The 19,511-nt window shown below is 46.1% G+C and overlaps 1 protein-coding gene and 1 non-coding gene across 2 annotated transcripts in view; both read left to right on the top strand.

Annotated features, from left to right (window-relative positions):
- Positions 1 to 12,702: 12,702 nt before the first annotated feature.
- LOC117980490 (U6 spliceosomal RNA) lies at positions 12,703 to 12,811 on the top strand. The gene has a single exon (XR_004671787.2). It is a non-coding gene; the product is annotated as a U6 spliceosomal RNA (small nuclear RNA).
- Positions 12,812 to 18,329: 5,518 nt separating this feature from the next.
- The window catches only part of MYO10 (myosin X), a 270,607-nt gene continuing 269,425 nt past the window's right edge, over positions 18,330 to 19,511 (top strand). The window contains exon 1 of the mRNA XM_055112175.3: positions 18,330 to 18,858. Coding sequence (XP_054968150.1) covers positions 18,838 to 18,858 — 21 coding nt within the window. The 5' untranslated portion in view covers positions 18,330 to 18,837. The remainder of the gene's footprint in view (positions 18,859 to 19,511) is intronic.

The following is a 19,511-nucleotide window of genomic DNA, read 5'->3' as shown; positions in this document are numbered from 1 at the left end:
CACCATACATTTAGTCATCAGGTCTCCTTACTTTCCCTAGTCTGTGACAGTTTCTCGAAACTTCCTTATTTTCTTTTTCTTTTCTTTTCTCTTTTTTTTGAGACAGAGTCTCACTCTGTCACCAGGCTGGAGTGCAACAGTGCCATCTCAGCAACCTCCGCCTCCCAGGTTCAAGCAATTCTCCTGCCTCAGCCTCCTGAGTAGCTGGGACTACAAGCACACGCTACCACGACCAGCTAATTTTTTATTTTTAGTAGAGAAGGGGTTTCACCATGTTGGCCAGGGTGGTCTTGATCTCCTGACCTCGTGATCCACCCACCTCGGCCTCCCAAAGTGCTGGGATTACAGGTGTGAGCCACTGTGCCCGGCCCCTTCCTTATTTTCAATGACCTTGACAATATGAGGAATACTAGTCAGGCATTTTGTAGAATGTCCCTTAATTTGGACATATGTGCACATATATGAATTTTATTTTTATTTTTATGTATTTTTTTGAGACAAAGTCTCACTCTGTCGCCAGGCTGTAGTGCAATGGCACTATCTCAGCTCACTGCAACCTCCGCTTCTGGGTTCAAGAGATTCTCCTACCTCAGCCTCCCGAGTAGCTGGGATTACAGGCGCCCACCGCCATGCCTGGCTAAATTTTGTATTTTTAGTAGGAACGGGGTTTCACCATATTGGCCAGGCTGGTCTCGAATTCCTGACCTAAAGTAATCCACCCGCCACAGCCTCCTAAAGTGCCATATATGAATTTTAAAGGATGCCTAGCGGTCATACTGAGCCTATCGAGGTGCATGTGGGAAGAAATGCTACCTAGTAATGCCATGTGGTGCTGGAAGAGGAAGTTTCTACTCTTGGATTCTACAAGTTACCCAATATGCCGCACATAAATTCATTTCCCCTTGAGTCTCACTTGGCTAAATAAAATAATAATAAATTTTTAAAAGTAAATTCATTTTCCCTCTTAAGTTTGCCAGGGTTGGTTTTTCTTGCTTAATTCAAAGAACCGGATGACTAATTCGGAACCTCTAACATATTACCCAGTTACTTTTCCCACAACCCCCGGTCCCGCCCCGTGTCCCCCCAAACCCCCTACCTCCCCTACCCCACTCTTGTCTGTTTTCTGGCAACATCAAATTTATTACATTCTTAACATTTTAAGATTCCTGCAAAACTCATCAGGACTTTTCCCATTTACATCATTCTCTGCGCTTACTCGAATGCCAGCGCCAAGACCACAGGTAGTTTTATGGTTTGCTGGGCATTGCTTTCTGTTCAAATTTCTCTGTTTGTTCTGGGGCAGTGTCTGGAACTAGGGAGCTTGGAATGGGAGGGTGGAGGCAGAATGAGTCTCAGCAGAACTCTATGGCTCAAGGGTAAAGCAGCTGAAGAGGCATGGGGTTGTTTCCAACCAAGGTAAGTGGACAGGGTCAAAAAGAGAAAGCTGTGGGGGGAAAAGGTCACGAAAGGTTTCCAGCCCAGGTGAGAGTGCTCCCAACTGCAAAGACACAAACACACCTGCTTCCCCAGGCAAGAGGGCTGCCTCAGTGCACCCTGCCCCCAGCAGGCAGAAAGGAAACCTTGGACCCAGTGAAACTTGTCCTAGTCATTGTCCTAACAAAGAGCAAAGGGAGCTGACTCTTTTTTTTTTTGAGATTAGGTCTTGCTCTGTAGCCCAGGCTGGAGTGCAATGGCGCTATCATAACTTACTGCAGCCAGAACTCCTGGGCTCAAGCAATTCTTCCATCTCTGCCGCCTCGCTAATTTTATTTTTTATTTTTTTATTTTTTTGGTAGAGACAGGGTCTTGCTTTGTTGCCCGGGCTGGTGTTGAACTCCTAGCCTCAAGTGATCTGCCCGACTCAGCTTCCCAAAGTGCTGAGATTACAGGCATCAGTCACTGCTACCAGCTGGGAACTGACATTTTTGAGCATCCACTATGTGGCAGGCACTTCTGTGAAGAGTTTACCTGTCTGATCTAATCCTCAAGACGCTGAGAAATAGGTGGAGGGTATTTCCCAGCTTTACAGTAAACAAAGTGCCAAGGACTGAGTTGCAGAGCCAGGAAGTCTGATTTTGAACCCAGTTCTGTCTGACACCGAAGTTTATGTCCTTTCCGGGCAAGATGGGGCAGAAGAAAGAGGGTAGCTTGAGAAACCTCCTGGAGCTGGAGGCCATAGGTCAATGGTGGGATCTTGGAAAATGAACTTGAATTCTGTGAGTGGAGGTTTCCACATGTATAAAATGGGTAGAATGAAACCTCCCTCACTGGGCTGACATGAACATTAAAGAATGTGATACAAGGCCGGGCACGGTGGCTCACGCCTGTAATCCCAGCACTTTGGGAGGCCGAGGCGGGCGGATCACGAGATCAGGAGATCGTGACCATCCTGGCTAACATGGTGAAACCCCGTCTCTTCTAAAAATACAAAAAAAGTAGTGGGGCATGGTGGCGGGCGCCTATAGTCCTAGCTACTCAGGAGGCTGAAGCAGGAGAAGGGCATGAACCCGGGAGGCGGAGCTTGCAGTGAGCTAAGATCGCGCCACTGCACTCCAGCCTGGGTGACAGAGCGAGACTCCATCTCAAAAAAAAAAAAAAAAAAAAAAAAAGAATGTAATACAAGAGAAGCATGCAGAGCAGTGCCCAGCATAATGCTAGCTCTCCTTAACATACTGTAGCCTTGGCCAGGTGTGGTGGCTCACATCTGTCATCCCAGCACTTTGGGAGGCCGAGGTGGGTGGATTACTGTAGGCCAGGAGTTTGAGACCAGCCTGGCCAATACGGTGAAACCCTGTCTGTACTAAAAATACAAAAAATTACCTGGGTGTGGTGGCACATGCCTGTAATCCCAGCTACTCGGGAGGCTGAGGCAGAAGAATTGCTTGAACCCAGGAGGCGGCAGTTGCAGTGAGCTGGGATTGTGTCACTGCACTCCAGCCTGGGCAACAAAGTGAGAAAAAAAATGTGTGTGTATATATATATATATATACACACACACACACACATATATATACACACATATATATATATACTCACACACACACATATATATACTGCAGCCTTTATAATTAATGGTAATACTAGGAGCAGGAGTAGTATTCAGGTTTGTATTCAAGTCTTTTAGTTAACAATGCTATCATCTCTTCGTTCCCACTCTTTTTTTGTTTGTTTGTTTTTGTTTTTGAGACGAAGTCTCGCTCTGTCGCCCCGGCTAGAGTGCAGTGGCGCTATCTCGGCTCACTGCAAGCTCTGCCTCCCGGGTTCACGCCATTCTCCTGCCTCAGCCTCCTGAGTAGCTGGGACTACAGGTACCCGCCACCACGCCCCGCTAATTTTTTGTATTTTTAGTAGAGACGGGGTTTCACCGTGTTAGCCAGGATGGTCTCGATCTCCTGACCTCGTGATCCACCCACCTCGGCCTCCCAAAGTGCTGGGATTACAGGCGTGAGCCACCACACCCGGCCCGTTCCTGTTCTTTTATTTATACAATAACAACAGGCATTATGGGTGCCGAGCACACAGCAGGGAATAAAACAGACAAATCTTCTGCTCTCAAGGAGCTGACTTCCTAACTTTTCCCTGTTATATTTTCCTGACAATAAACACAGTGTATTTGTCTGTTCTTGCACTGCTATAAAGAAATACCTGAGACTGGGTAATTTATAAAGAAAGAGTTTATTTTATTTATTGTTTTTTTTGGAGATGGAGTCTCACTCTTATCACCCAGGCTGGAGTGCAATGGTGTGATCTCGGCTCACTGCAACCTCCGCCTCTTGGGTTCAAGCCATTCTCCTGCCTCAGCCTCCCAAGTAGCTGGGACTACAGGCGTGTGCCACCACGCCCAGCTAATTTTTGTATTTTTTAGTAGAGATGGGGTTTCACTATGTTGGCTAGGCTGGTCTCGAACTCCTGATCTCGAGTGATCTGCCTGCTTCGGCCTCCCAAAGTGCTGGGATTACAGGCATGAGCCACCACACCTGGCCAAGAAAAGAGGTTTAATTGGCTCAGGGTTCTGCAGGCTGTACAGGAAGCATGGCAGCATCTGCTTCTGGGGATGCCTTAGGGAGCTTTTACCCCGGAAGGCAAAGCAGAAGCAGGTGTCCTACATGGCAGGAAGAGGACCATGGGCGGGGACATGACATACCACACACTTTTTTTTTTTTGAGACAGAGTCTCGCTCTCTTGCCCAGGCTGGAGTGCAGTGGGTGCAATCTCCGCTCACTGCAACCTCTGCCTCCCGGGTTCAAGCAATTCTCCTGCCTCAGCCTCCTGTGTAGCTGGGATTACAGGCATGTGCCACCATATCTGGCTAATTTTTGTATTTTTAGTAGACGTGGGGTTTCACCATGTTGGCCAGGTTGGTTTTGAACTCCTGACCTCAAGTGATCGGCCTGCCTCGGCCTCCCAAAGTGCTGGGATTACAGACATGAGCCACTGCACCCGGCCTGTGTCACATACTCTTTTTGTCCCCCCTGAGACGGAGTCTAGCTATGCCACCCAGGCTGGAGTGCAGTGGCACGATCTTGGCTCACTGCAACATCCACCGCCCAGGTTCAAGCAATTCTTCTGCCTCAGCCTCCTGAGTAGCTGGGATTACAGGCACCTGCCACCACACCAACCTAATTTTTGTATTTTTAGTAGAGACGGGGTTTCACTGTGTTGGCCAGGCTGGTCTCGAACTCCTGACCTCGTGATCTGCCCACCTCGGCCTCCCAAAGTGCTGTGATTATAAGAGTGAGCCACCGCACCCAGCCTTTACCACATACTTTTAAACAACCAGATATCACAAGACTTCACTCACTATCTCAACACAGTACCAGGAGAAAATCTGTCCCTATGATCCAATCACCCCACCAGGCCTCACCTCCAACATTGGAGATTACAATTCGACATAAGATTTGGGTGGAGACACAGCTTCAAACCATATCACATGAAAACACTGTAAACAGGTAACCAGGGATCAGCACATCTCTTCTTAAAGGAAGGGATAATAAATATTTTTTAGACTTTGAAGGTCATATGGTCTCTGTTGCAATTACTCAACTCTGCCATCAGAGTGAAAAACAGTCTTGAACGATGTGGAAATGAATGGAAGTGTTTTGTTTTAATAAAACTTCATTTCAGCAACAGGCTTTGTGCCAAATCGGCCCCTTGAGTTTCAGTTTGCTGACCCCGGGGGAAAAAGAAAAAAAGCATACATAAGATCATTTCATCGAGTGATGAATGCTGTGAGGAACATCAGGTGGGGTGGGGGTAGGTAGGACTGATGTGTCAGTGCAGAATTAGATAGGCTGATGGGATAACATGTGAGCTGAGTCCTCAGTGAAGAGACAAGGCAGTCATGCAGAGTGAGTGGGGGTAAGTGGAGGGTGAGGAAACACTGCAGGTGATAGAAACACAAGTGCAAAGGCCCTGAGATAGGATCAAGCTGCATGGCTGCTGTGCTCTGGGCACAGGGAGGCTGATGTGGTTATGGGGTGGGGATTGGAGGAGACAGAGGCAGGAGGCAGGTCCCAAAGTGCTTTTTCAGCCTCAAAAGGATCTGGTAGGTGGGGTGCGGTGGCTCACGCCTGTAATCCCAGCACTCTGGGAGGCCGAGGCTGCTGGATCACCTGAGGTCAAGAGTTCGAGACCAGCCTGACCAACATGGCAAAACACCATCTCTACTAAAAAGGCTGAGGCAGGAGAATTGCTTGAACCCGTGAGGCAGAGATTGCAGTGAGCCGAGATCATGCCACTGTACTCCAGCCTGGGCGACAGAATGAGAATCCATCTAAAAAAAAAAACCCAAAACAAAACAAAAACCAGCCTGGGCTACATGGCGAAACCCCCACAGCTACAAAAAAAAAGAGAAAAAAAAAATTACCCAGGTATGGTGGTGCAAACCTGTAGTCCCAGCTACTCAGGAGTCCAAGACAGGAGGATTGCTTGAGCCAGGGGGTGGAAGTTGCAGTGAACCAAGACTATGCTGCTGCACTAGAGCCTGGGCAACAGAGCCAGATCCTGTCTCAAAAATAAAATTAAAAAAAGAAACAGAAAACTCCCTCATTCAAACCCCTCTCCATCTCACAGTCTTCTCTCTCCCTACCTCTCTGGAGCTCTACACCTTTTTATCTTCTTCTGAATGCCCAAAATTACCCTTCCTTTTCTTCCCGAAGGCTCAGGTTCATCTCTCCCACCCTGTGATGGTTGAAACTACCACTGCCACCATGGAGATGCCTTCTCCTCTGAGGCCCAAAATCTCTTATCTTCTTCAGCAATCACCTCAAGCTCCTTTTGTCTGTGCGTGCATTTGTGTGATCTCTTCAGCTAGATGAAAAATTGGTTATGCATTACTTCATTTGTTGAGTCTAAACCTGCCAAGGGCAAGTACAGTAACCTACGAAATAGCAGACGTAGGCCAGGCGCGGTGGCTCATGCCTATAATCCCAGTGCTTTGGGAGGCCGAGGTGGGTGGATCATGAGGTCAGGAGATCGAGACCATCCTGGCTAACACGGCGAAACCCTGTCTCTACTAAAAATACAAAAAAAAATTAGCCGGGTGTGGTGGCGGGCGCCTGTAGTCCCAGCTACTCGGGAGGCTGAGGCAGGAGAATTGCTTGAACCTGGGAGGCAGAGGTTGCAGTGAGCTGAGATTGCACCATGGCACTCCAGCCTGGATGACAGAGAGAGACTCTGTCTCAAAAAAAATAATAAAAATAAAAAAACAAACAAAAATCAGCCATGGTGAGAGTATTTACACCAGAGAAACTGGTAAGTGTTGCAGATCACAGCTAACCTCTCCAAAGAGTCAGTTCTCCAATGTTAACCAGCATACTACTAATTTTAAACCAGTTGAATGGGAGTTTAAAGCAAACTTTCCAGTTTGTCTTTTATGACTCCACCCACACACTCTCTGCCCTAAGCGCTCTGAACTTGGTACCCTTTGCTAAAAATGCTTCTCATACCTCTGGGTCCTTCCATATGCCATGTGCCTAGAATGTGCTTTCCTGTCTTTGCCATTTGGTGGACTCTGACTCGTCCATGGAGCCCTGGTTCAAGTACAGCTTTCTTTAGGAATTTTCTTCTGACTCCCTGTATGAGTTTGCTAGGGATGTCATAACAAAATAATGCAGACTGGGTGGGTTAAACAACAGAAATTCATTTTCTCACAATGCTGGAGGCTGGAAGTCCAAGATCAAGGTCTCAGCAGGGTTGATTTCTCCTGCAGCCTCTCTCCTTAGCTTGCAGACAGCTGCCTTCTCACTGCATCCTCATGTGGTCTTTCCTCTGTGCATGAGCATCCCTGGTCTTTCTCTGTATGTCCAAGTCTCCTCTTCTAAGGATAGCAGTCAGAATGGATTAGGGCCCTATATTAGTCCATTTTCACACTGTTGATGAAGACATATTGAGACTGGGCAATTTACAAAAGAAAGAGGTTTTGAAATTGTCCCTAAAAGAGCAGGCAGGTTCATTTTTCCTCCTTCCTTATTCCTGCCATGCCCTGCTGCCGAGGAAGCAAGGTTGCCTTCCTGATGGGTGAGGCTGAGGGCCACACCAGAATACTGGTGAGAGAACTGCAAGGAGCTGGTGTCCTGAGTACCTTAAGGAACATCCCTGTCCTCCAACCTTTTAAAAAAATTATTGTATTAGTCCATTCTCATACTGTTATAAAGAGCTACCTGCAACTGGGTAATTTATGAAAAAAAGAGGTTTATTTGACTCACAGTTCCACAGGTTGTACAGGAGGCATGACTGGGGAGGCCTCAGGAAACTTACAATCATGGTGAAAGGTGAAGGGGAAGCAACTACATCTTCACATGACCAGCAGGAGAGAGAGAGTGAAGACAGAAGTCCTCCACACTTTTAAACAACCAGATCTCATGAGAAGTCACTCCCCATCACAAGAACAGCAAAGGGGGAAGTCCACCCCCATCATCTAATCACCTCCCACCAGGCCCCTCCTCCAGCACTAGAGGTCACAATTCAACACGAGATTTGGGTGGGGACACAGAGCCAAACCATATCCATTATTAATTTTTAATTTATGTAAATAGAGACGAGGTCTCACTGTGTTGCCCAGGCTGGTCTTGAACTCCTGGGCTCAGGTGATCTGCCTACCTTGGCCTCCCAAAGTACTGGGATTTACAGGTATGAGCCACCATGCCCAGCACTCCACCCTTCATGAGAGAAAAATAAGCATATTTGCTTTAAGTCACTGTTTTTGTTTTGTTTTGTGTTTTTTTTTTTTTTTTAAGACAGAGTCTTGCTCTGGTGCCCAGGCTGGAGTGCAGTGGCTCACTACAACCTCCACCTCCCAGGTTCAAGCGATTCTCCTGCCTCAGCCTCCCGAGAAGCTGGGATTACAGGCATGCACCACCACACCTGGATAATTTTTGTATTTTTATTTTGAGACAGAGTCTCACTCTGTTGCCCAGGCTGGAGGGCAGTGGTGCAATCTCCCAGGTTCAAGTGATTCTCCCACCTCAGCCTCCCGAGTAGCTGGGATTACAGGCACCCGCCACCACGCCCAGCTAATTTTTGTTATTTTTAGTAGAGATGGGGTTTTGCCATGTTGACCAGGGTGGTTTTGACCTCTGACCTCAGGTTATTCACCCACCTTGGCCTCCCAGAGTGCTGGGATTACAGGTGTGAGCCAGTGTGACTGGCCTAATTTTTGTATTTTTACAAATACAAAAAAAAAAGTAGAGACAGGGTTTCACCATGTTGGCCAGGCTGGTTGAAGTCACTGTTTTTTAAACATTTCTATAAGGTACCAATGAAACATGTCATTCTGTAACTTTTCTTTTACATATTCATACCTCCACATTAATATCGATATATTAATCATTTTTGCTGTTTGATAGTATATTGAATTAAAAATGGCCACAATGGAAAACAGTCTGGCAGTTCTTCAAAAAGTTAAGCATAGAATTACCATGTGATTCAGTAATTCCACTCCTAGGTATATTCCCCACATAACTGAAAACAGGTACATGAATGTTCATAGTAGCACTCTTCACAGTAGCCCCAATGTGAAAACAACCCAAATGTCCATCAACTGATGAATGGATTGTAAAAATGAAGTATATTCATATAATGCAAGGGTGTCCAATCTTTTGGCTTCCCTGGGCTGCAATGGAAGAAAAATTGTCTTGGGCCATACATAAAATACACTAATGATATAGCTAATGAGTTTTTTAAAATTGCAAAAAAGAAATCATAATGTTTTAGGAAAGTTTACAAATTTTTGTTGGGTGGCATTCAAAGTCATAGGTTGGACAAGCTTGATATAATGGAATATTACTCAGGTGATAAAAAGGAATGAATTCACAACATGGATGAACCTTGCAAACACTATGCTGAATGAAAGAAGCCAGTCTAAAAGGTCACCTATTGCATGATTCCATTCACATGAAATATCCAGAATAGGCAAATCCACAAAGACAGAAAACAAATGAGTGGTTAATGGAGGCTAGGGGTTGACAGGAATCAGAGAAGTAATGAGTATTGGTTTAGTTTTAGAGGAATGAAAATATTCTGGAACTAGAGAGTGGTGATGCTTGTACAACACTGTGAATGTACCAAATGCCACTGAATTGTACACTTGAGAATGCTAAATTTGGAGTTATGTGAATTTTACCCTTCCCTCTCCCACCAGTGGCCACAGATTCCTTGCAATTCCTTCCATCAAGACAGTCTGGGATCTGGGCCAAGCTCCGTGGCTCACGCCTGAAATCTTAGCACTTTGGAAGGCCACGGCAGGCAGATTGCTTGAGTCCGGAGTTCGAGACCAGCCTGGCCAACATGGTGCAACGCTGTCTTTACTAAAAATACAAAACAAATTAGCCAGGCATGGTGGGCTAAGGCAGGAGAATCGCTTGAACTCGGAAGGAGGAGGTTGGAGTAAGCTGAGATCATGCCACTGCACTCCAGCCTGGGTGACAGGGTAAGAACCTGTCTCAAAAAACAACAAAAAAAGAGTCTGGGGTCTGAGGTCTGGGGTCTGGGCTGGCTTTATGTCAGGCTTCGACCAATTAAATATGGCAGAAGCAACTGCACAAGGTCTTGCAGCTTTTGCTGTCATCCTAATGCATTCCTGAGACTGTCATAGTGTAAAGGCCACGTGGAGAGAGTGAACCAGCTATCCAAGCCATCCCCATGAGCTCCTGTCCTGTGCGGGAGGCCATCCTAGATCACAAGACACAGCTGAGCAGCTAACTGACTGCAGTCACCCGAGAGAGCCCAGATAACAGCACAGAGGTCAAGCCCCATCAAGAAATAACAAGTCATTGTCTTCAGCCACTTAGTTTTAGGTGGCTTGTTATACAAAACAGACAACTAACACAAAGAGTATGTCACTATGCACATTTACCATAGTTTGCTTAACCAATCTCCTTCTGAGAGGCTTTTAGGTTGTGTCCAGGTTTTTAACCAACTTTCTTTCTCTTTCTTTCTTTCTTTGTTTCTTTGTTTCTTTCTCTCTTTCTTTCTTTCTTTCTTTCTTTCTTTCTTTCTTTCTTTCTTTCTTTCTTTCTTTCTTTCTGTCTTTCTCTCCTTCCTTCCTTCCTTCCTTCCTTCCTTCCTTTCTTTCTGACCGAGTTTTCACTTGTCGCCCAAGCTAGAGTGCAACGGCACGATCTCGGCTCACTGTAACCTCGCCTCCTGGGTTCAAGCGATTCTCCTGCCTCAGCCTCCCGGGTAGCTGGGATTACAGGCGCGCCACCAGGCCCAGCAAATTTTTTTGGTATTTTTAGTAGAGACAGGGTTTTACTATGTTGGCCAGGCTGGTCTCCAACTCCTGACCCTCAGGTGATCTGCCTGTCCCGGCCTCCCAAAGTGCTGGGATTACAGGCATCAGCTACCTCTCCCAGCCAGGTTTTTAACTTTTCTAAACAATTTTGTCCTGGATATTCTTATATAAACAACTCTGTGCACTTAACTGATTTTTCCTAATACTTCAGCAGCACAAACTTGCATTTGATGGAAGCTCTGGAAATAAAAAATCCAAAAATATTCTCAACTCATTCCAGAAGCAAAATTAATAGTGGTGATATCAGGCAATTTTCGGTGGGGAAAACAAAGCCTCACTAATAAGAGTTTACATAAAATTGGCCCTGTGATGAACCCCATGAATCTTAGTCTCAACTTTCTTGGATGGCCAGCCTCTTGTTGTTTTGTATAGCTCTCCATTGTATATTGTTTTGTTTTGTTTTGTATTGCTTCCCTTTGGGTGGGTGGGATCCCTGGAGATGTACATAATTTGATTTTTAAAATTATGAAAACATTACCTCTGCCATGACCTGAACCACTGAAATTGATGCTCTGAGTCTCCCTGGTCTCCTCATAGTTTGTTTCCTAGATTAAACCCACGAATGAGAGTATCGATTAATAAAACCGAAGTCACATATATAAAGCAAGGGAGGCTTTGATGGGGATAGACCTGCATGTGTGTAAGATCATCAGAAGATTTAGGGCAGCTCTGAAAGACAGATACCCTCTCATTACAGTGACTGAATTATGACTATTCCATTAATAAATATAGGGAAGTTGATAGAAGTTGATGGGTGAGTGAAGAAGGTTTTGAAGTGTGAGAAGAACCTCACTAGGAAAAATTCAATGAATGGTTGGAAATGTAGTTGGGATTTCTTCTTCTTCTTCTTCTTCTTCTTTTTTTTTTTTGAGACAGGGTCTGGCTCTGTGGCCCAGGCTAGAATGCAGTGGTGCTATCTCCACTCACTGCAGTCTCCAACTCCCAGGCTCAAGTGATCCTCCCAAGTCGCTGGGACTAACAGGCATGCGCCCCCACACCTGGCTAATTTTGTTGCTGTTGTTTTTGTTGCTGTAGAGATGGCGTTTTTCTATGTTGCCCAAGCTAGTCTCAAACTACTAAGCTCAAGCAATCCACCTGCCTCAGTCTCCCAAAGTGCTAGGATTACAGGCATGAGCCACTGTGCCTGGCCTGTGGCTGGGACTTCTTATAGCTTGAATTATAGATTTGGGGATCATTTATGAAGATATGGCAGGTGAAGTACAGAGAATTAATGGTGAGAACATAAGAATAGGGGGAAGAACATGTGCTCGGGATCCACCATACTTTGGAGGGAGAAGGAGAAGGGGAGCCTACAAGGGGAAGAAAGTGGTCAAAGAGATGGGAGAGCCAGACAAACGGAGGGTCACAAAAGCTAAAACTAACCAGCTTCATGATTTGTAGCACCCTATGTAAAATGAAAAGGCAGAGCTGTTTGTTCAACAATTATTAAGAATATTGGCCGGGCATAGTGGCTCATGCCGGTAATCCCAGCACGGAGGCCGAGGCAAGTGGATCACTTGAGGTCAGGAGTTTGAGACCAGCCTGGCCAACATGGTAAAACCCCATCTCTAGTAAAAATACAAAAATTAGCTGGGCGTAGTGGCCCGAGCCTGTAATCCTAGCTACTTGGGAGGCTGAGGCTCGAGAATCGCTTGAACCCAGGAGGTGGAGGTGGTTGCAGTGAGTGGAGATCATGCTGCTGCATTCCAGCCTGGGTGACAGAGTAAGACTCTGTCACAAAAAAAAAAAAAAAAAAAAAAAGAATATTAATGGCCATTGCAGTGGCTCACACCTGTAACCCCAGTGTTTTGGGAGGCCAAGGTGGGAGGATCTCTTGAGGCCAGGAGTTCAAGGCTGCAGTGAGCTATGATTGTGCCACTGTACCCTCTGTCTAAAATGAAATTTCTTTTGTGCTTACTTCGGCAGCACAAATACTAAAATTAAAGCAAGACAGAGAGAAGATTAGAATGGCCCCTGCTCAAGGATGACATACAAATTCATGAAGCAGTTTATATTTAAAATATATATATATTGAAAACTTTTCAGGCCAGTCACGGTGGCTCACGCCTGTAATCCCAGCACTCTGGGAGGCCGACGTGGGTGGATTACCTGAGGTCAGGAGCTTGAGACCAGCCTGACTAACATGGTGAAACCCTGTCTCTACTAAAAATTCAAAAAATTAGCTGGGCATGGTGGCAGGCACCTGTAGTCCCAGCTGCTCAGCAGTCTGAGGCAGGAGAATCACTTGAACCTAGGAAGCCGAGGTTGCAGTGAGCGGAGATCACGCCATTGCACTCCAGCTTGGGCGACAAGAGTGAAACTCGGTCTCAAGAAAATAAAATAAATTAAATTATTTTTGGCCGGGCGCGGTGGCTCACGCCTGTAATCCCAGCACTTTGGGAGGCCGAGGCAGGCAGATCACCAGGTCAGAAGATCGAGACCATCCTGGCTAACATGGTGAAACCCCATCTCTACTAAAAAAATACAAAAAAATTAGCTGGGCGTGGTGGCAGGTGCCTGTAGTCCCAGCTACTCCAGAGGCTGAAGCAGGAGAATGGCATGAACCCGGGAGGCGGAGCTTGCAGTGAGCTGAGATCACGCCACTGCACTCCAGCCTGGGCGACAGAGCGAGACTCCATCTCAAGACTCCCAGCCTCCTCAGTAGCTGGGACTACAGGCGCCTGGCTAATTTTTTGTATTTTTAGTAGAGATGGGGTTTCACTGTGTTAGCCAGGATGGTCTTGATCTCCTGATCTCGTGATCCGCCCGACTCGGCCTCCCAAAGTGCTGGGATTATGGGTGTGAGCCACCACACCCGGCAATTATTTTCATTTTTAATTATTATCAATACATAGTGTATATATTTATGGGGTACATGTAATGTGTGGATACAGGCATACAATGTGTAATAATTGCATTATTTGTAATTGTGATTAGGGTATTCATCGCCTCAAGAATTTATCATTTCTTTGTGTTATGAACATTATAATTCCACCCTTTTAATTAATTAAAAATATGCAATACATTATTGTTGCTGTAGTCACCCTGTTGTGCTATCAAATACTAGTTCTTCATTAATCCTATTAAGAAAAAGTTGTATTTGCTGTTATCTGATGCCTAGCAAAAAAAAAATAAGTACATAAATACGTAAAATAATTTTAAGATAGGAACAACAGAATATTAAACCAAGCGTGAGGAGCTTAGGGCTCTGTGCAATTAACTATATGGGTTGCACACCTATGAAGCTTGCCCTGCAGCTAAGAAGTTAAAGAATTTTTAAAGAGGGGAATGTCAAGGAGAGTGAAATTGGAAAACAGGCTGTTGAATTTGATGATTTGAGGTTACAGTGACTTTCAAGAGAGTGGGGTGGGGGACAAAAATCAGATCATGAGGGGTTTAAGGGTTGATTGCTTGAAGGATGAAGTACAGCAGTGAGAAGCTGGGCATTTGAAGAGAGATGGTCCAGTAGTTCAGAGAGCAATTGGGTTAACGAGCAGCTGTTTTCAAATAGAGCCGACACGATCTTGTTTATTGGCTTGGATATTGAGTGGGAAAGGCTGAAGATGCAAGCAAGAGGAATAAGTGAGGACACAAGGTTTGGAAGTGGCAAACATGTTGTGATTAACAATAATGGTAGAGAGATGATAAACTTTGCAGTCAGTCTCTGAGCCACCCTGGAGTAAGGGAAGAGAGAGGGTTATAAAGACACAAAAACATCAAGAGAGAATGCGAGATGTCAAACATAGCTCTGAGCGGGCTTAATCATTAGGCAGCTTTTCAGGGTTTCAGGGATTTTTGTACTTTTTCTTTATTATACGCAACAGGACCAGCCCCAAACATGAAAACTGATTAATTTGTGAAACTAACACTCCATGATTTTTGTAGGATATCAGCTGTAGGAGGCATTCTTGCTGTAGTTTGAAGTGATGGGGATTTAGTTAGAATTAACTGTCCATCACATGCTCTCTAATGAGGTGAATGACATCCTTGCCCTAGCTCATCTTGTAGAGAAATACAACCGCTGGCAGAAATGAGTTCTTCCAGTGTCTTCTCCCCATTTTAGTTCTATGTTTATTCTTCTGTACTTAATTCTATTACAATGTGAAACATTTCAGGTATTTTCTCCCAAATTTATTCTATTGAAACCACCTACAATTGTTTTCAGTTTCAGCAGAAAAAAATTCCCTTGAGGATTTCTGAATGCTAAGTTATGAGAAATAAAAGAAACACTTGTGTAAAAATTTAAAGCACATTAAAAAAGTTCCCTTTTGTTTGAGAAGGTAAAAACATTTGATGTTTTAAACATCCAAGAGGGTAAGTGAGCCCAAAGGATGGACTGCCGTTTAGTTAAGCATGAAAGGACTTTAGAATTGTCAGTTATTAACTTCTAATTTGTGTGAAAGAAACTTTGAGAACTTTCCCTTTCTATAACTAGTAATTAAGCCATTATTCTAACAGGGGCAATTAAGGGGTGAGTGTTTAATAAAAAAAAAAAAAAGATAATGGAAAAGACTCTACACCCCAAGACACATCAAGACAAGGAATGGCAGCAGCAGCAACAACAAAAGGAACTCAATTTGAATTCACAAAGGAAATGAGACAACCCGTTTCAACTAAAAACGAACAAACTGTTGGTGGAGAACAAAAACAGAAGATTGTTATTACTTAACTCACAAATATACATATGCAACTCTCTCTTTCAGTGGGGAAATGATCCAATCAGTATTAAAATTTTGTTGATTGTAGATTAATGTATGCCACTAAATAAGATAATTTAACTTGAGCTTTTGGGGTGTTTTATTTTGAAAATGTCATACTCTGTTAGCCTGGTTTATTTGAAAGACAGGTAGGACAGAGAGTTGAGACAGACCTTTGCCTCATGGAAACACACTCATCCTTCTATTATTACCATTCTTGTGCCTCTGTCACTTCTCAGAGGGCAGGGTTTAATAGATTTAGTCTGAACTGCTTTGTCCAGTGGTTAGCACAACTCTCTCAGAGGAAGCACTTAAATTTTAAGAAATGGTAATAAGACTAGATATTCTTAGAAATCTATTGATTTAAAATGCTTCCCAGTCTCTGTCCAATCCTGTCAAAGCCCTTATAAATTTAACACGCTGCTTTTTAACAACTGATTCAACCCCAGATACTTGAGGGTTAGATATCTTATTTAGAACATGCATTTTGCTGTTCAGCAAGTAAGAGTTTCGCTGCCACAGCTTATCTTACACCTTTTTGAGAATATGGGGATATATAGAAAAGCTGATGAATTCTGATAACTTAAAGTGGCGATTCCCAAGCTCTGAACTGGTTATCGGGGTGCTTATTAAAATGCAAATTCTTTCAATATAATCCACAGGTAAAGAAATAAAAAATCCAAATTCTTAGGTAATCAATTTGCCACAGAGATTTGGAGTCAGTTTTTTTTTTCTTTTTAGCAACTGATAAGGTGATCTAGGGATCAACATGTATAAAACATTGATGTAAGTTTTTTTTTTAGCTTTCTTATCCTGTTAACTGATGATGTAAGCTTTTCGAAGAAATAAAATGATTCAGTAAAATCTAAACTTTACATATTGGATCTGGCTCACCATTCTTTATATGAGTCAAATCGGGGGCAATTATTAACGATATCTTCATAATTGGCAGGAAAATCACCTTTAAAAGATTAGTAGACTTTAAAAAAACAGTTTTAGGCTTACATAAAAATTGGCCAGAAAGTACAGAGAGTGTCCATAGTCCCCTCCTAGCCCCTCACCCTCACTTGCCCCTATTATTAACATGTTGCATTAGTGTGGTACATTTGTTATAACTGATAAGCCGATACGGAAAGTGACTTTTGAAATGACATGGCAAGGTTGCCCAACATATCAGTGGCTGGGCTGATGCTGGGAACCACATCACACCCACACACTCATTTCAACAATCTCCCTGGTAATTTCTCTGGCAGAGATGTTGTGTGCAGATTAATACCATAATGACTGTAATTGTTCTGCTCCAGTATCTGAACACCAGTGGTTGCAGGACCCATTTGACTAAGCACTGGGATTGTTGGTATTTATCCTGACTCCATCTTCACTTTCCTTGCGACCTTGGACACAAGCTTTAATGGCTCAGCGCCTTAAGCGTGTAAACCTGTGAAACAGAACAACATTGCACAATATCATTAACTAATTTACACCTTGACTCTTTCTAAAGGGAAGTGAGGTGGGAGCAATGATATTAATGGTGAAGAACTGGACTGGGATAAGTTACAAACATGCTTGACTTTCCCCATAAGGATTACAGAAGGATGTTTTCATTCATTCATTCATGCTGTGAGACAGCCTGGGGATACTCATCTTAAAGCACAGTCCTTCCCCACAGTCTTAGGAATAAATCCTAGAGTGGGCATCTAGCCCAGTGGTTAGGGGGAGCTTGGGTGGGGTGAGTGGAGTAGCATCTTTGGGAAGGGTTCCTTCCCCTGGAAGATGTGACTTTGTGAGCTGAGTTTTAAAGGTTGAGTAGCAGTTGGCAAATTCCCTGGAGAGAGCATCTCAAATCTTTTGTGCTGAAGAACCAGCCATTTTTGTTCCCAGTCGGCCAGGTACCAATACACTGCGGCGTCAGGTGTGACTCACCACGTGAGTCTGACAACACCCAAACTGGTTTATACTCGGTTCAAAGAGTCCACTGATCATGTGCTTGGATGTCGTGGCATTATTAAATTGCTACAAAAGTTTACTCTTAATTTCTCTACTTGTTACAAGCTTTCGTTCAGCACAGGACCAGGTAGCACCTGAGGGGCACCTGGAAAGCAGATTGTTCCAGCCTGCGTTCTAACAAGGTTCCCAGGTGACCCTCGCACAGCATAAAGTTAAAAGAACTGCCCTAGGGGAAACGGGACTCAGTACCAGGTGGGTTTGATCATTCGTCCATCTCAGTGCCATCTGCCATCTCTGCTTCCTTGAGGTCTAGAAAAGGGTTACATTTTTAAAGGTGATATTGGCCACGTCCCTTTCCAGTTTCAAAACTACATTTCCCCGCTGTTACGCAAACGTCTTAAGCAAACCCGACTGCAGGAGAGAAAGTCAACACGGGAATGCAGCTTCCAGAAATTCTGATTAGCCTCCGTCTTCCGCTTTGATCTGCCCCGCAGCCCCGGCAGCTCCGCTGACCGCGCTTCCTTCCCGAGATTGCTCGTCTACCGGGCTGCATTAATGAGATCCGTGTTGAGCCGGTTCCAGGGTCTGCTAAACATGAAAGGCACAAAAGAAGCCCCCAGTCCCTTCTCCTCCCCTCTAAGTGATTGTTTAGTCTCTCTCTGCAGAGGGAAGAGTTAAATCCCCTCCCCACGCCTACGTGGGAAGACCTGGGGAAACACGCGGCCCCCTCCCGGGTCCTCTAATGAGCCTGCGGCTGCTTCGGGCTCAGAGTGGGCGGGGCCTGGTCGGGAAGGGGGCGGGGCGCTCCGCCCGGGCGGGGCCAGACGGTGTGGTTGGCGGAGGGCCAAGCCCCTGGGGGCGGGGCCGCCAGCGGGAGGGCGGGGCCGGCTGCGGGAGGGCGGGGCGAGGTCGCCGGGCTGTAGTCCCGCGGGCGAGAGCTGGCTGAGCCGCGGCGCGGGACTGCTCACCTCCAAGCGCTCGCGCGGGGATCGCGGCTCCTGCTCACTTTGCGGCCCGCTGTCCTCCTGCCCGCCCCGAGGGCCCCCGGCCGGAGCGCAGAGGGAGGGGGCCGCGCTCGCCAGCACCCCGCCGCCTTCCCCCGCCTGGGGGAAGAATGTGCCACCAGCTGTTCTCCGCTTGCGAGCGCTGCGCCCAGTAGTGAGGAACTTGGAGGAAGAAGAGACAAAGGCTGCCGTCGGGACGGGCGAGTTAGGGACTTGGGTTTGGGCGAATAAAAGGTGAGAAGGACAAGAAGGGACCGGGCGATGGCAGCAGGGGAGCCCCGCGGGCGCACGTTCTCGGGAGTGGCGCCGTGACACGCATGGTTTCCCCGGACCCGCGGCGGCGCTGACTTCCGCGAGTCGGAGCGGCACTCGGCGAGTCCGGGACTGCGCTGGAACAATGGATAACTTCTTCACCGAGGTAAGTGCGCTCCCAGTCCGACCTGGCCTCCGGAGCCCAGGGAGGGAGGCGTCTGCCCACCACGCCGCGCGCCCTGGGTACTTTTTCCTAAGCCCTGGAGGGCGCAACTTTCTGGGAGTCTCCTGAAATCACCCCCCATCCCCCCGCAGAGTCTCTGATGAGTAAGCCTGGGCAGGTTTTGTTTCGTCCTGTCCCGTGCTCGCATTTTGCTCCGGGAGGTAGCGAAGGTGCGTTTCCGTTTGCGTGGGTGGCTGGCTCTCGGGGCGCCCCGGGACACCCCGCGCCAGGTGAGGCGGCGCGCGCCGGGGCCCGGGCGGGGCGATCCGCCCGCTCGACTGCCCGGGTGCAGGAAGCCCAATAAAATGTTCAGCGGGGACCTGCCTTTCTCCAAGAAAGGTCTGGTCTGGTATTTCCTTTGCAAAACGTGGGGGCTTCCTGTGCAGGGGTTCAAACACTTCCAAAGGAGACGGCTTAATGAAGTGTGAGGAGAGGCAAGGGTTTAATCAGTTACTGTTTTCCTTGCCTGCCGGACCTTGGAGACTTAAGTTCTTTGCTCGCCGAGAAGTGCTCTTTTAAGGCTTGGGATAACTCCAGACCCTGGGATCAAAAGATCATATATTTGTGTAGAGTGTCCGTGCAGATTTTGAATTCGA

The sequence above is a fragment of the Pan paniscus genome, chromosome 4 (genome assembly GCF_029289425.2).
Source record: "Pan paniscus chromosome 4, NHGRI_mPanPan1-v2.0_pri, whole genome shotgun sequence".
Classification (NCBI taxonomy): Eukaryota; Metazoa; Chordata; class Mammalia; order Primates; family Hominidae; genus Pan; species Pan paniscus.
The sequence above is the reverse complement of the archived record's forward strand: the minus strand, read 5'-3'. Positions and strand labels throughout refer to the sequence as shown.